At 40.3% G+C, this 17,859-nt stretch overlaps 1 protein-coding gene across 2 annotated transcripts in view; it reads right to left on the bottom strand.

Moving 5' to 3' along the window:
- LOC131573051 (cyclin-D-binding Myb-like transcription factor 1) overlaps positions 1 to 16,253 on the bottom strand; it is a 28,098-nt gene extending 11,845 nt beyond the window's left edge. Inside the window, exons 1-10 of one of the 2 annotated variants that reach the window (XM_058826629.1) lie at positions 16,105 to 16,253; positions 9,469 to 9,585; positions 8,858 to 8,977; positions 7,845 to 7,939; positions 7,002 to 7,116; positions 4,836 to 4,912; positions 3,231 to 3,388; positions 2,372 to 2,404; positions 1,167 to 1,276; positions 408 to 636 (exon numbers count right to left, since the gene is read on the bottom strand). In XM_058826629.1, the coding sequence (XP_058682612.1) occupies positions 408 to 636; positions 1,167 to 1,276; positions 2,372 to 2,404; positions 3,231 to 3,388; positions 4,836 to 4,912; positions 7,002 to 7,116; positions 7,845 to 7,939; positions 8,858 to 8,977; positions 9,469 to 9,577 (1,046 nt within the window). In that variant the 5' untranslated portion in view covers positions 9,578 to 9,585; positions 16,105 to 16,253. Of the gene's footprint in view, positions 1 to 407; positions 637 to 1,166; positions 1,277 to 2,371; positions 2,405 to 3,230; positions 3,389 to 4,835; positions 4,913 to 7,001; positions 7,117 to 7,844; positions 7,940 to 8,857; positions 8,978 to 9,468; positions 9,586 to 16,104 lie in introns of those variants that run through there. The other variant, XM_058826627.1, reaches the window with a different exon arrangement.
- Between the last annotated feature and the right edge of the window lie 1,606 nt (positions 16,254 to 17,859).

Consider the following 17,859-nt stretch of genomic DNA (forward strand, 5'->3'; position numbering starts at 1 on the left):
AACCACCACCACACTTGACCCTTGTTGGTCATCTCAGCAGAGAGGCCAAGGACTGAACGGGCAGGGAGACTGAGCTACCCTCCAGTTAAGGGTTAAAGCGCATCGGTGGGGCAACGTGTGGGAAGCTTGCACGGTTTGCTGCCTGTGCTGTACCTTTTCTGTGGAATAAAGAAGACTTCAGTCTCCAGGGTTTTCAATCTGACACCTTTCACGAACACTAACATTCACTAAAAAAACAAAAAACAAAAAATATGTTCAATAATAAATCTCTGGGAACTGTAAACACAGCAGTGATTTTTGGAAGGTTCTAGAATTTTCAGTGTCTAGGAAACCAGCAAAATGGACCCCAATGGAATCCTGCCAGCAACACATATTACAAACCTTTAAAAGTAACTAAAATAACGAACCTCAAGATCAGATTTATTTCATCCTCCTTAGTCCACTCGGTGCCCCCACTTTGTTTCCAGTTGAGATAGTTGAGCCATTTAGAGCGGCACTGCTTCTCCGAGCGCGTCCCGACCCGTTCTGCCACAGCAGCCCATGACACACCTTGTGTGACAATGTCACCTGGCTCTGTGCTTGTCAGCTCGTGCACTACTTCTGCCAGTCTTTTTTCTTCTTTCTCTGTCCACTTTCCTGAAAGAGAGAGAAGCCCTCCATCTTAACTAGCAGCACATACCCTCTGTTCTGAACTGTAACATGCCGACAGACATTTAACTTCCACGTCCAACACCTTATTCCAGATGCAAGTATTAACCTGTGAAGAATATGTAACTGCCCTTGATTACTAATAATTTATATTACATCCATTCTTGATTAAATCAACAATTCCATTGTTCTGCTGCTGAATTTCTATTTTCTCTTCCTCTCACAGATAAGTAAGGCCACACAGAACTTGTCCAAACCGTGAGCAAAGCAAACTAATCCAAGCTATCTGAACTGTATTAGCTGGAGTGCAATAACCATGCAGCAATTTAGTGGACATTATTCACATGAGGTCTGACTGAATTTTCCTTTATACTTGAATATATACATTACAAAATAAAGAGTACTTCTGAAGTGCATCTGTGTCTCTCTTGACACAGATATCTTGGTTTATAACTGTTAAACACAAGGGACAGAATTTTAACCAGAATATCCATTTCTGACACCAGCATTTACGTCACCTGTGTTGCAGGTATCCTTCATCAGCCTACATCGATCCTTTACAGATGAAGCACTTCTCCCCAAGGCAGCTCCTATTGTGGCCCAATCATTACCGTGCTTCACTCTCAGCCTAAAGAGAAATGTGCTCATTAGCACTATAACCAGTTAGGAAATTACCAAAATATCAAATATTCTCTAATAAAAACAGGATGAATGTGCAGTTTACAGGCTTAAAGAGAGAACAGGGAAATCACTTTGCTACTTTACTATTAATATTTTCTGCTACGTTTTCCTATGTGTTTCTGGTCCTTTTGGACCAGCTAAGCCACAAGATACTTTTAAAATGTGTAATATCTGTCTTGCAGGAAGATTTTGAGGCTTAATGAGTGTGTTAAACACAATATGAATGTTTAGATAAATAGCCGATTTCCATTCTATACAGGTTCCTCGGTGATTTTCAGGTGGTGTACAGAACACTTGAGAAATTTAAACAATGTCCAATGAAAACCCAGGCATCCTACAATTTAAATTAAGAAAAACAGTACATAATCACGTTCCTCATTTTAACGATCATCTTCCTCCTTCACATGACAGCAGGTTGCTTAAAATGTTGATCCATGCCTAGTTCTGACACATCTGGAACCACAGGCACCTTGTGAATGACACAAACCAGCTCAACTGATCCACACAGATCCATCAATGCAATGCAATATATTCCCTTCCCTCCTTGCTTCAGTCCAACAGTTTCTTCCAACTGCACAGCCCTGGAAACGTGCAGGAGGGGATAAAGTCCACAGCCCTATCTCCTTGATCTATCAGGTTCATACTCAAAATCAGGCTTTTTGAGCTGTACTGATAACTTCTGTATCTATAATACCTCCTAGGGGAGATCCCACTCTTGACCTGCCACTTCCTTTAGGAATAACCTTTGTTCAGATTTTGTAAAGAAATGGAAGCTCTGTTTCTCATAAATACAAATATTGACTGTGCTTGTAAAAATCTGAAACATTCCTAGTTACAACAGAAGCCTTGCTATAGAACTTTATTGCACACTATTAAATCCTGAACACACATTTTTCTTTAGATAGTAACTGCTATTTTTTGATAGTGTTGAAGCAGACAAATTTACTTGTAACTCTTCAGCGATTTCATACATGGAAATCTTTAAAAATTGACCAAGCTCCTAAATATAAACAAAGAATATCTTTTTTATAAGATAACTTACTCTTTAAGTTTTTCAATTTCCTCAGGAGTGTACCTAAGCAACAGGCAAATAAAAAGACATTATTTTAAACAGAAAGCATACAGCATAAATATTTTTATTTTACTAACCACACAGCACACAAATGTGTCTCTTACAACAAGAGATTAAGAAATTTCAGCTGTAAGAAACAATCTGACTGAATACTCTGGAAGAATATGAGGAACAAATGCCATTTTCCACATTAGTGCATTTCTAAGGTTAACTGGTATAAGATTCCTCTCATTTGTCAGAAAAATTCCTCATTCTCCATGATCTTACTCCTACGAACAGAATTAGAATTTTCTGCATTAGTCTTTCAAATAACCAGCTTCTTCCTTACTGTCCCAGTTCACCATCACCATAAAGCTGACTTTCCATCAAAAAACTGTATCAGCACTGAGAAGATATTTTTAATTTTCAACTACCTTCAAAAACTAAAATATAGTATCTTTTCTGGATGGCACCAGGTCACTGCTTTAAAGAATGGCAAGCAAGGGCATACGTAAGGCGTGAAGATCAATTACTTCCAGGTCACAGCTCTACAAAAAGTTACATCTCAGCTCAGATCCATGCTTGTGTCCAAGTCCTCTCATCATATCAGAAGCTGTATTCACCTCTGTTTTGGGTTTTTGTTTGTCTGTTTTTTAAAGCTGTCATTGAATACCATCAATTGAACACAACTATTGCCAAGGATTATCTAACAGAATTGAACAGAGGTGGCATATTAGCAAAATCTAGGTCTGTTTGGCTAAAATTTTCTGTCTCACATAGAACATGTCAAGCATAAATACATGACCCTAATCATAACAATAAAACCATGCAGCATTAGAGGGTTTCATACTTTCCAACATGGTTTCTGTCATCATACATGCGAAGAACTCTTCTATAGACAGCAAAGAGAGGCCGATTCAGACCCCAAGCTATTGTCCTGTAGAAATCTTTTCTTTCATCTTTTGACATTTCAAATATAATTTCAGTGGCATCTTTTATTCCACGGGCCTAGAACAAAGCATTTAAAAAAAAAAAAACAAAACAAAAACAAAAACCACAAACAAAACACCTTAGATAAAGTCTCCTCGGAATCAAGAAGTAGAACACAAAAACTGAAGCCATTATGCAACTTTCTCAGTATCACAAATACTACAGTCCAAAAGGAAAACCGAGTATTTATGGATTAGCTCCCTCAAATACAAACTCTTGAACACTAGATTTTTGAACACTAGGTTTTGCTTTTTTGATTTTTTTTTACATTGGAGTCCAAGGAGACACAGAAATTCTAACACCTGTCCACATATAATAAAAAAAAATAAAAATCTGTCCAATGTATATATTAAGATCAAAAATTGAAGCATCATATAGAACATCATGGAATATGTACTGTGGTGGAATTAGTCTGGGGCCATACAAGGGAAAGTTGTCAAACTGCTATACTGATTCATTACATAATTTTAGATATTCCTTATGCAACAGCAATTTCTTTCAATTAAACTACTCTTCTTGTTTTGACAGAAACTCAAATAAATTCAATACAAAAACACTGCAATGAAATATAATGGTAAAGCTCAATTTCAGCTTAAACTAAGAATCACTACATTGCAATTATTCGAAGCAGTACAAGAAAGGGAAAAGAATGAACCAAATAATTTATCAGTAACTCAGAAAAGTTATTCAGCTAGCCTAAAAAAGCTTCACTAGATTTAAAACACAGTATTACCCATGAATGATTTTGTGGCAGAAACTCTAATATGTGTGTGAGCAGACACGTACTCTTCAACTAATATTACAGATTTTTATCCCAATGAACACTAAATTCAGGGCTTTTTTTTTGAAACCACAAGTGAAGGATGGTGAAACTGTAATATCCAGGCTATATATTCTCAGTTGTAAGGGCTCAGCTCAATATTCTCAGTTGCAAGCCTACCACAAGTATGACTTACAGGCAATTATCACCATCAGCATGTTCACCACATGCCCATTTAAACTGAACTCCAACCCAAATAATTTAAGGGGAAGAAAGCAGACACAGACATCCTGCTAGTGTAGTACACAATCATAGACTTGGCACCAAGAACATCTGGAAGTTGTATTCAGTGCTCAGTAAGGAAAATTATCTCTACTGCTAGTGTAATTTTTTTCCAGAATCTTCAACAAAGGTTTTATGAGTCCTCAATGTCAGAGAAAGAGATTTAACCATGCAAAATGTCATGTCATGGTACTCAAAATGGGCTATATCCAGAACAAAAATTAAAAGCAATGTTACATTCAGTAGTACTTAAATCCTGTCTATAAATAAAATTTTCCTATGCATTTCAAATGGGTAATGACCATTCCCACAAAAAAACAATCCAAATCACTTATTGAGTATTCTGGGATGTTCTAAAGGAGTTAGTTTCTAGCAGGAACTGCATCACCACATCAATGAGCAGGGAACATACTCTAAACATACCTTTAAATAACGCTCAATGTTACTCATCAAAATGTCAATTTCTTCCTTTGACCACATCCCTTGTTTCCATTTATGGCCTGAAAATATAAATGATAACTAATTAGTGAAGGCCAGAAAAACAGCATGAACAGAAGCATCTGAAAACATGACCCATAATGCAATTAACAAGGAAAAGAGTAATTTTAGCTACTAAAATATAACTAGCATTCATTTTAAACAGATATGATTTCATAACTGACAGTAATGATCAACTAATATTTAAATAATGTGAGTCAGACCCCTCTTCAAAAACATCCCATTTTTAAAAACAGAACATGAACTCCTCTGTGTGCTGTCAAGTCACATTTTCAGGCTTTCTCTTCAGCTGCAACTAGAAAATTTCTGTCTTTAAACTGACAGCTGAAATTTCCATGGACTCAAAATGATTCCAGAAGCTGGTACTTAAAATATGACTCAGAACATTACCTGAAGAATTGGCAACAAGGTGGGGTTCTCTTGCATGCCTTTACACTCCTGAACATGAGAATAGTGCCACCTACTGTGAGTGCTTTTCATAGAGGCAAATGCTCTACTAAGCCTTTTTTGACAAGCTGTCCCCCATCTCTCTCCTTCCTCCTGCATTGGGAGGAATGCTCAGGGGTCACAGTCAGCATAAAACATTGCGGTGGGTCTTTTACTTTCACAAATAAAAGTGGCAAACCAATAGAAACAATGTTTCCTCTCTGTCTATGCCTTTAGTAACTACAGTGCCAGCTAAGCTTTGAATGTAAACCCAACCAACTTTATTCAGAGAGAAAATTTCAAACCTGAAGTCTAACAATAAAACATTAAAACATTCTTACTTTAAATTACCCCTTTTTCCCTTTATGGTCATACCATACTTTTAATTAAGCTTATGCCAGTGTGTGTGACCCAGTTTACATATTGGTGTGTGCTGGCTACCTGCCCACCTCTGCTCAGAAAAATCAGGGTACTTCCTTCTCAGCCTGCTAATTACCAGAGCTGAGAGACAGAGCACACCAAAGAGACTGTTTACTCAAATCCAATTATAACGGAAAGTACAGGCATTACTACTAATTCCACTGGAACTGGTGAGAGAGCACTCTTTCCCTGTGCCCCATAACTTCAATCTCTTCTTCCACTGTTACAGACAGAAAAATATTGTATTCATGTAACTGTGATTCACGCAGGTCCCAGCCTCTGAACTGACTTAATGAGACACTGTTACACTCCACACGGAATAACCTCTAATACCAAACAATTTTAGGAGAGGACATATATTCTGTACTTCAAATGTTTGCATATTCATAGTCAAGATTATCATAACCTGCCCACAGGTCTGGGAAGAAAGCATTATCAAGTGGAGACTGCTATAAAATGATGAGCTCAGGTAACACATGCCAAAGTCTGAGCTACTGTAAAAGACACACACTGGCATTCCTACACTGCTGATCTCTGTGACAAACCACAGAGCTTACAAGAAAAGTTCAGCCACTAGAGATTCTCAAATACTTTTCTTGGCATATTTTACCAGAAATGTCTTCCTCAAGTTATTAATCTCTTAACTGGAATCACATTGAGTGCCCTCCTCTGACTGGCTTACAATGCTGTGGTTCTTCCTAAAGGTTTCAAAAAAGTCGAAGTAAGAAAAACAGTAGAGGGGCTGAGGAAACCAGAGAGACAACATGTCTTCATTTGACACTAAATTTTTTTTCTAGGTTTAGAAAGGCACTTCCCTTGTGGGGAGGAAAGAAAAAAACAAAAGCTCTTGAGTTCAGCAACTACTATGATTGCAGACATATTTGGAAAGGGAGGAATGCCCAATGGGTTGGAACTTTTAGGAGTAGCAGGGATTATTTCATTAGGTCCTGGTCTGCAGGAGCCCTCTTCTTCTGAAGCAATGCCATTAACCTGAGCATGGACTGTTTTCTTCTTGGTGTCCCCCACTTGTGCTGCAGCTTCCCACCCCCTGACCAGACCATCTGGGCTTACACACAGCACTCACAGCCCTTCTCTACTGTGGCCACTACTGTCACCACTGCAGGCATGGCCCATCTCCAAAAAGCCAGACCAGAGATTACTTTATACAACTTGCAAAATGTCCTGAGACATTTGGAATAGGTTACCTTTCAACAGCATCGGAGAACTGCACTTGAATTACTCTACCTTTATTGGTTAGAGAATCCTTATCCTCTTTAGTTGTGAACCAGGCTTGACTAACAGCTGATACTTCTTCATTGCCCATTGGGGAGATTTCATCCAACTGTTCATTCTGAAGAATCTTGAAAAGACCAATATGAAACAATACAGTCAGGTATTCAGTTGTTTATATCACTTTGCAATTAACAGGGAGACATAGTTAGAAGGAAAATTAAATCAGCTCACCTCGTCATATTGCGGACTGTCAAAAGTGTCATGTCTTAGATACAACATTGTAATTACTGCCTTTCTTAGAACACTTCAGTAAGATTTAGCGTATTAATACACAAATGTTGTGAGAATTAATTAGGTAATATTTTTCATCTTGTTTAATGTATAGTAAGTAAGAAGAATCTCACTGGCTGTGGTGGAAACAGGACTATATCCAGCATCAACAGCCTGGAACTTTTGAACATGGTATACCCACAATGAAAACTACCTGTAACTGTTAGGACTGGTGACAAGACAAAGCCCACTTAAGCCTGTTATAAAGACTAACTTATAATCAAAGAATGACAGAAATAACAGATAAACTTGTCTTCTATGCAGATCACATGTAATTACCAGTGGAGGGTTATCTCCATTACTCTTTGCAGTATTGCCCTTTGGGCAGTAACTCAAGACTATAAATACCCTCTCTCATATACAAAATTATTCAACTGTCCTTTTACAGACCAGCATTTTTACAAGTAAGACCCATGCTCACATACATTTGTTCCATAGAGTCTTATTCATTTATTAAGCATTTTTGATACTTCAATTTATACAAAAGCATACATCAAACAGGTAAATTTTGAAGTTTTACTGTACCTGAATCTGGGTAACAGTTCCTTCATTAATCTCATCTTCAGCTACCTCAGTGGTAGCAGTCATGGTCACCTCAAAGCTCTGATCATTTTCTGAAACTTCAGAATAGGTAAGTTAGTTGCATACTTAACTCCTGAAGCATTTTTTTACACATGCTACAAGTTTTATAAATTGCTACCTTTGAAGTGAAAATTTTGAAGAGCCTTATTCAGTATTTATTTGTTGACAGAGTAAATTCACTAAAATGATTATCAACTGCTTCTCTTCGTAACATTTAAATATGGATTTTAAAACCTTTGGTTTTATGCTTGACTACGACAATGACTTAATGTGAAACATGAACAAAATTTGTTTGATGCAAAAATTTGAAACTGTATCGGTATTTCTTTTCCAGCCCTAGCTTCAGTATTTTCCAGTTATTTAAGGACAACATTCAAATCTTTTGGCTGCATGCATTTCCCCCAGTCCTCCTTCAACTTCAAAATAATGCCTTTACTTCTAAGGAATTTATCCCTAGTTCTACCAAACAGGCTAAAATACTCCTAGGTATTGCAAATTGGTATTTTAACCAGATCTAGTTTAGTTTCCCTTTGGGAGATTTATTAAACTTTCTAATCTTTAGTCAATTTCCAGAAGACTAATTCATCCTTTTTTTACATCAATCTCTTTTACATACAATCTTACACAACACTGAAATACTAACTGTACTGTCTGATCATAAAAAAAACCCCAAATCTCTCTGCAGGAGAGCATCTAGTTGTTCATTTACTTATCCTTCATTTTATTCAATACAATTGTGCCTTCAGGTCTCTGAACTACTTTAAGTACAGGCTTATTTTGCCAGTACTGATAACTGCAAAACTATCCAAGGCTGAAAAAAAAGTATGATACCCAAGTATATTAATAAAATTTGGAAGAAAAAAAATCCATACAGAATATTCTACTGTGATTCAAGAGTCCACTTTTAACTTTCACCAACAGATATATTTGCTACAGGAGTACATCAAAGAACTTACTTGGAACTGCAACAACAGAAATGCACGGAGTAGAATCATCAAGGCTTTGATCATCCTCTGATAAGCAAAGCCTCTTGTGAGGAGGTTCAGAGCTGTCTTCAGAGTCTACTTCATCAGCTTCTAAAAACAAAAACACACCCAGGTTACTTCCTGTAAGCTAAGTGGAACCTTGGACAGAATTCTCCCAAAAAGTGGGCCAAAGCAAATAGCAGCAAATGTGACAGGCTGGTTCAGCGCTTTGCTGCTGCCCAGGAACCTGGTCTAAGTTATGGGCAACAACAGTTCACATGCTTTCTTCAATATGCACTTTCTTTGAAAATCCCATCCACAGCCTGTCAAACACAAATTAGGCTACAGAAATTTGGGTATGTGCTTGGTTTTAAGAATCCCTTTCAACTGAAATAAACCTCAGCAGCTGTATCTTTGTTGGGCATGCGCAGCTTTGGGATTTATACCTAATTCAACACTTTATCACTCCTTAAACCAAAGCAGAACAGTTCTTGCACAGTAAGCTGCACCTGAGTAGCTCACAGAATTTGTGGGCAGGGATGTATGGTGGTCAGATCAATCAAAACAAAGAAAAAGAAGTACTATGTAATACAATTTGATACCATTTTGAGGGCAATGAAGAATTAGGTTCCCTTCAGTATCCTGAGTCAAAGTCACAGAGTTCACGGTTTCTACTGTCACTGTGTCAGACTCTTCTTCAACTGTGCTCATACTCAAACCTGAAAGAGCAACACACTGATTATGTTTCTGTAGCAGGACTCCACTTGGAACATAAAGCTGCTTCCATACCCCAAACAACCAGCACAAACTCCCACAGGTAATGAGCCTGCTCTTTCACATGAAAAATCCACAATTTCAGACATTCACCTACCTTTACTTTCCTGCACACATACATTGCACAAGGTAAAACCAGATTGCTTTAAAGTAACTTTTCCAGTTAAAAAGAATACCTAAACTCCCTATGAGGAGAATTTGCAATCCACTGATTTGTTTTTTCAAACACAAACTTAGGCTATTATTTTTTCAGCATTTCGAAATTCTTCACATCTGGTGACTTTTGTCCAGTATTTGCTCCACTGTTAACTTAATAATTCTGCTATTATAGAACTGAAAGTCAGTCAGGACTGACAAATATTTTTCTAGTGTTCTATTAGTCACAGCTGCACTATTTATAGAGTGCCAGCTTGCAAAGTTTTATTCTCCTTCCATGCATACAACTAAATGTGAAACTTGCATTTTTCCTTTGGCATATAAACAACAAGAGCAACAGAAAAATTGGTTGCAAGCAATCACCAGTACAAAAAGATACTGAGACAAGTAATCCAGGATAAGACACATACATTGAAGTCACAGAATTAGGGCAATATGAAGTGTCTTTGATAATTTAATTTCCACTATGAAAGTACTACAATGAAACACAAAGTTTATAAGAAATTCTATGTAAACCACCAGCAGTAATTCTGAAATGAAACAAAGCAGAACCCCACAACAAAAGTTTTATCCAAACACAAAGAGATGCAGCATTTGCTGCTGCAGAAGCTAAAAGAAATCACATCTAAAATATCCAGAAACTTTGCAAAGATTTCATAAGGTTTAAGCCTGCTTTTGTTGACACTGGCAGAGATTTGTAAAAAGAAAATATCATCTATTTCTCCTTTAACTGCTCAGTCCTTTTTCTGTGTTTACTCATATGTCAACGACAACAAAAAAAGTACTTACAACTTTTATTTTGAAGCCAAAATGTTGTTAAAAATATCTGGCTATAGCTTTAGAAAAAAGAAATCACAAATACATAAAAAATTTCCATGTACTAGGCAGGGATACTCACATACTCATACGCAAGTGGAATTTACAACCTGGATTTCAAATTCCCTATATAATGTTAACACTATTGCATCAGGAGGGGATTATTTAACTTTTAATCAGAAAACATGTTCTTTAGTATTGAAGATTCCCAAGAGAAGTGTTATCCTAGAAAGATAAAACTACTGCCAGTCCTAAAAAACTACTTCTCACCTCTCAAGCTTGTTGAAGACTTGGCATATCTTTAAGCACACACAGTGACTGATTCCTGAAATGAAGTGATATTACCCTTCTGAACATGTAAAAAAATTGACATACCACTGACATTTTAAATCAGAGGGTTCTCAAACTTACTTTCACATCTACCATCAGCAACAGTTCCCTGCCACACGCAAGCGTAGGAGGGAGTAACTTCCTTGGGATTCATCTGCTGCTGAGTTTTACAGCCCGTGCTCTATCCTTCACTAGAAGCTGATGTTTGCTGCACGGCTGTAATACTCATTTTAGGAACCAAAAGAGGCATCTTTAATGCTAAAACATGAAGAAACACATCCAAAGCGTTACAGCTAAATTAGCAGACTGTAACTTTTTCAACCCAGTTTTAAGTTATTAATTTAGCTTTTGGGGAGCGAACAAACTGGGCCAAAATTAACAGATTCTCTTTTTCACGTTCATATGTACTTTCTGAGTAAGTTGTACTACAGGGACTGCTGTAGTAAAAATCCCTAAAGTTACTGGAAATGAGTTGGAGGATTCTTCCTTAATTTTATGTTAACTAGTTGTCACAACATTTATTTTTCTACAATCAGTTGAAAGCACCCACTTTTCTTTTCACCATTTTAGAGGCCTGAAAGACATGAGATTTATAAGACACATTACAACAGTCATTTACTTCACCTACAGAAGTTCTGAAAACAGTGGAAACTATAGCACCATCCACAGAAGAAGATAGAGCAGAACATTCCTTCTTTTTTATTCCAAGACTGATGAAAACTGAGAACAGGCACAGCAAAGCTGGGTCATTCTTTCAGCAGTTACCTAGGACTTGATGAAAATCAATCTGTGTATTTAGAGGATTTGGCTACCAAATAAAAAACACAGGGCAGTTAATCCCTTCACATTCTCTGTCTTGCTGGTTTGCAAGTTAGGAGGGAACAGGACACAGTGTAAAAAGGATCCATATGTCCAAACATGGCATTCCCAGAGATGGGGAGGAAGCTACACCAGGATCAGTAGGTGCTATCCTGACACTTCCATCCAGAACTGTAACAGGATTTACCAGACAGTGGCTGAGGCAGCACACCACTGACTCCTCTGATCAAGTCACACATCTGCAGCTGTCAGCTTGAACTGCAGAGCACCCAACACTGGGCACTGTACTTTGTTCAAGGACCTGTGACTTCCCAAGAAATATTCCTCAATGTAATTCATGGATTGAGGATGAGTTTATAACTCCTTGCCGATTTCCCAGAAATGGTTTATGCCACCTGTAAGTGCAGACTCTCCCCCAAAAAATGATGCTCTGTGTAAGATACTCAAGATTTAGCATATCTTAAGTTTTCTGAGTAAAGGTAATAACTTTGACCAAGCCTTGATAAAAACTTAAAAAGATCCAAATCCTTGATTTGATTCCCATCAACTTTAATGCATATGGCCTTGGGCCACAACTGAAAACAGTAGAAAGAACATGAGAAACGAAGTCAAAGTCAAATGTGTATTTTGGACACAATTTTTTATTCATTACACCTTACAAATACAAGAAAACTGAAAGAAAAACCAACCAACCAACCAGGTTATTTCAAGCTACATTTACCCCAGGACAGGGGCACCAACCCATTAATACATGAACAGTGACGAAAGTCAGGAAAAACTGTACCTATTCGAGTGAATAGGAAACATTCCCCAGATCTAACAAACCTCATTGTTTCACACTCAAATAATGATGTAGCTATCAGGTACTCTGACACATTCACTTGCTGCCCAAGCCAACACCCTCTGATGCCTTCTCCTGGTCCCAGCTGCAGGGCCACTGTGCTCACCTCGATCCATCACAGTGCAGAAGCCAGAGCTCTGCTGGACAATGCCAGACCCTGGCACAGGCTTCGGGATGTGCCATGTGAATTCTGCTCATTACACACACCCACACATCCACACATCTGCTCTTGCAAAAGCTAAATGCAAAGTAAATGAAAGCCAAGGTTTCTTAATTAGTGAGAATTAGGACCTGAGTAGTCTCATCACCTTCAAAATATCACCTTCTTTCCACAGCTTCACTAAGTGTGCTTTTGAAAATGCAAACAAGTTTTATTTTAAACAAAAGGTTTACTTGAGCTTTAAATGAACAACACAAGGCTTGTCTTTAATCCATGATTCATTCGCATTCTTTACAGAAATGCCAATCTATCACTAATATTTCATGTTCTGAAAGAGGGTGTTAGCTTTTGGGGAAGAGAAGTGTTGGCTAGACATGCACCAAAAGTGTGGATGCCATAATCCATAATGAAATAGCACCTTAGAAATCAGTGTCAACTCAATAAGCATTCTTTGCCTTGTTGGATTCCTGTGTGTATTTACCAAACCCAGTATTTTTTAGAGCAGTACTACAATTTCAAGTAAGTTTCAACATCCAGCCAAAAGGTGGGAAAATACTTTGTCTACAAGACTCATTCAATACAGATTTCCAATATAAGTCTTCCACTAAAGCCAAATAATAGAGCAGTTCTTACTTATTAGGGAAGCATGCAGCATAATTATGGCAGAAAAAAAACCTGCAAAACTGACTGTACAAGCTGAAAATAAAAATTGAACTTCCTAATACAAAATTCCTTTAATTCTAAATAACCCTCATCAGGCAGATATTCTGTGGGCTGTAAAAATTAAGCACTTCTAAGAAATAGTATTTTTCCTCTTGCAGAGAGAATTCTGTCACTGCCCCTAGTTATTAACTGAATGTTATGTCTAGTCTTCAGTGGACTGTTGTAAATCTTTTAAAACTTCTATACCAAGTTGTATTAAAGACTGTGTTCTCTCCATTGGGCAATAAGCATGTTTCACTAAGTCCTGTAAAAAGCAAAAATTGAAGATTATTAAGAGAGGTTTCCAGTTACTGTGGTATTTAACTGGAACAATCCCATGGAATACATTGGGATTTTGAGGCATTTGTTCAAGAGTAACAATAAGGAAACAAAATCATTACAGGACCTTGTATTTTTGGAAGACTGAATGTTTAGTGTATTCCACACCAAGCCAGTACTCCCAGTACATTATCAGTAGATTTTATTATTCAACTAGTGCCAGTGCTGTTATGCTAATATTCTACAAAACCCCCTCAACTTTACTCCAGACCAAATGGGTTCTGCCCAAATTTAAAATTCCACCACGCAGAAATTTTCTCTAACAGCTGCCAAGAATGGATATGAAAAGGAACCAGAGACCTGAGTCTGGGGCATACAAGGATTTCTTAATCTGCATCAGCATGAGATTACAGTCCTTTAAGAACACTTGCATCCTACTCAACAGTGGTATTTACAGAAGTGGGCCATCACTGAAACAGAATATATGGGAGACAATGGGACAAAGTGTCCTCATTTGCATTGATCCAAATTTGGCAGAACTCCATGAGTTCCAGCCTGTCCATTGAAAGTTTAATAAAAAGTACTTAACATGCTTCAAATGTCACACAGGGGGAAAAACCAACACAAAACAAAATAAACCTATGTTCTAGCTCTTTCGAAAGAAGTAAGCACCAAGTTTCAAGTTTTCTTTTTTTAGGAATTGGCTCCTGGGCACAAAATGGCTTATGGCTATGGATAAAAATCTTCCCAAGTATCGTATGTACTAAAATTCTTTTCCTTTCATGTAAATCCACTTCCATGCCAAGCATTTCAGTAACTTCTTCACCTTTATAAACAATGGGTAGAATTTTAGCATGCAAGAAAAATTATCCTAACTGTAAGACTGATAAGCAAAGAGAAGTCTTTCTTGTTTTCTGATGGACAGATGAGCACAGAAATGATGCTCAAAAAAAGGGGACCTATTAGAACATGAAAAACACACTAGAGAGGTCTTTTTCTCTTATATGGCAAATTATATATTTTTGTGTGGTTAAGACAAAAATCAGTATTTTTTGGCATTCCACTAAAGGAGTTATAATTAATGTTCAATCTTTTCACTAAGTCATAAAACATCATGAACTTGTTTATTATTATAATCACATGAAATGATGTAAATGAAAATCTGAACGAGATGTGTCCATCTCAATGAAGAACCTGCATCTCCTGGTTTTGCAAAGGAATTCTAACTATGTTGTCAAGAGGCCAACTTACATCTGTAGCCAGAGCAGCACTGGCAAACAGCAAGCATTCTCTAGATTATTTCAACTAACAATGGCCAGGTGGGCTGAACAGTGTAACTATTTGTGAATGAATACATACAAATACTATCAGTCAGCTGAAGAAGTAGCTGGTACAAGTGCAATACACTTTGCCACACCCAAGGGCACAACCAAGAATAAAGAGACCTCAAAAAGGAAAAAAAAAAAGGAAAAAAAAATTTAGGGGGAAAAATAGGCTTTTCCAACCGGAATCCTTTATTTTGGCAAAACAGCATAACTCTAGTGCAGAAAATCCCGGTACCACTCTAAGATGAAACCCCTGATCTTGGCAGAGTCGCACATTTCAGACTCCACTTGCCCTAAGCAACCTCAAATCACAACTCTCGCTGGGAAATAAAAAAGAGATTATGAAACAAAACAGATAAAACCCACAAGGCTCAGGATACCCCCAAGCGCAGTCCCAGCGATCGTGCAGGTGGCCTCTTATTAGAGACATCCAGGTACGGGGGAGGGAGTTAAAACCAGGAACAACAACAATTAAAAAAATAATAAAACATAATAAAACAAACGCGCTGGCCGGCCTCCCCTTGCCCTGTCCTCCCAAGGGAGCCGGGTTTAGTAATTTCCAGGGCCGGTCCGTCCGTCCGCTTCCCAATTTCCCTGTCCGCAGCGCTGCCGACGCCCGGCAGCTCCCCGGGATGGCGGGGAGCCGCGGCCCAGGGCTGCCGCGGGGCTCTCCCAGGTGAGCGGCCGGCGGGAAGCAGCGGCCGGGGCCCTGCCCCTGCCCCGGCACGGCCCCCGGGGCGGCGGCTCCGCGCTCGCCTCAGCCCCCGCTGCCCCGCGGCCGCCAGCGCCGCCATTTGGCCCCGGGCGGCCGCCGCCATTTTCCCGTGCCCTCGGCGGGCGGCGGCGCTGGACGGCCCCGCCGCAGGCTCCGCTGCCCGCCCGGCCCTGCCCGCCCGGCCGGCATTCCAGCCCGAGCGCGCCGAACCGCGGGGCCGCACACGGCCGCTCCCCGCCCCGTCCCCTCCCCTCCGCCCGCGGCCGCCGCCGCTGCCCGGAGCTCCCGGCCCTGCGATCCCGCAGGGCCCCGCGCACTTACTTCCTGTTTTGGGTCCGGGCACTTGAGAAACCAGGATGGAGACTCCCAAGTACCAGGATGGAGTCGCAGGGCGGCGGCGGGCGGCGAGCGGGGGAGGCGGAGGCGGCGGCGGGGCGAGGCGCTGCGAGCCCGCCGGAAGGGCCCGCGCCCGCCCGCCCGGCGCTTCCGCCCGCCCGCCCGGCGCCACAAAGCGCACGGAGCGGGGCCCGGAGCGGCGGCGGCTCCGCGGAGCGCACGGAGCGGGGCCCGGAGCGGCGGCGGCTCCGCGGAGCGCACGGCGCCTTCCCCGCCCCGCCTCGCTGAGGGGCCCCGGGGCCAGACCCCCTGAACATCCACATGGCCTTCGCCTCAGAATCACGGAATCGATTAGGTTGGGAAAGACCGCTGGGACCTTCGAGCCCAGCCTATAACCGATTTATAACCCTGTTAACCAGACTGTGGCACCCCATGCCACATCCAAATTTTATCCTTTAACACCTCCAGCGATGGTGACTCCACCACTTTTCTGGGCAGCCCATTCCAGTGTTTAATCAGTGGATGCCAATCAATGTCTAATCAATGGCCACATGTACGATGAGGGCTCTGGAGCATCTCTCATATAAGGACAGACTGTGGGAGGTGGGCTTTTTTTATCTGGAGAAGACTGGAAGGGAATATCAATGCATATAAATATCTCAAACGTGGATGCCTAGATGATGGTGCTGGACATTTTTTGGTGGTGCCCAGCAGCAGGATGAAGAGCAGTGGCCGTAAACTAAAACACAGAAAGTTTCCCCTCAACATGAAAAACACTTTTACATTGAGAGTGGCAGAGCACTGGAACAGGTTGCCCAGGGAAGTATTAGAATCTTCTCCTCTGGAGACATTCCAAGCTCACCTGGGTGCATTCCTGTGTAACCTGCTCTGGGTGACCCTGCCTTGGCAGGGGGTGTTGGGCTGGATACTCTCCAGAGGTCCCTTAAAATCCTAACTATTCTGTAACCCTCTGTGATCACTTTTTGTTTCCCTTCTGCCCAACAACCTCACAAAACCAAGGCATATTATAAAAAATTATCCATAAAGCCAAGAATAACCAAGCATGTAGTGGTGCCCAGCTTGTGGTGCTTGCTGACGTGTGGAATGGGTGCCTACGAGTGCCATGATCCTTGACAGATGAGCTGAGCCCCTCACAGACAAACTGAGCACACAAGGGCAAGAGTGTGCATTGCATCCTCTGCCTGCAATTTTTTGTCTAAAAACCTCATTGCACTTCTACCACAAAACCCCATTTTGGCCACTTCCCTTATGTGTGACCTCCAGCTGTGTCCTCCCCAAACCTTGGGAGCTTTAAAAAGCTTCCTCATGGGAAGACAGGGCAGCTTGGGGGAGCAGACATTGCACATAAAAATGGTGGTAAAAGTATGGAGATTAAATGTGTAGCTGGTACAAGAAGGTAACTGGTATAAGGAGCTGAAAGCAGGATTTATAGCACCTGTGTTGTTCAAAGCACACTTACATTAACTCTTGTCTATGTGTACTTGGTATTTCTGGACATCAAAACTCAGGAATCTTGAGTTCCACACCAGTAGGTGACTTCCAGGGAAAAATTTAAGTGCCTGGTATCCTTAGGCACTAATTGGCCAAAGAAGAGACACAGTTTGGTATTCCAGGGTTGCATACAGCTGTTGGACTCACCAACATGATCTCTTGCAGCCTCTGGGGTTTTTCCCCAGTTTTTGCAGCAAATGAAGCATGAACACTACATTTGTCTTCCTT

This window comes from Poecile atricapillus, chromosome Z (assembly GCF_030490865.1).
Source record: "Poecile atricapillus isolate bPoeAtr1 chromosome Z, bPoeAtr1.hap1, whole genome shotgun sequence".
NCBI lineage: Eukaryota > Metazoa > Chordata > Aves > Passeriformes > Paridae > Poecile > Poecile atricapillus.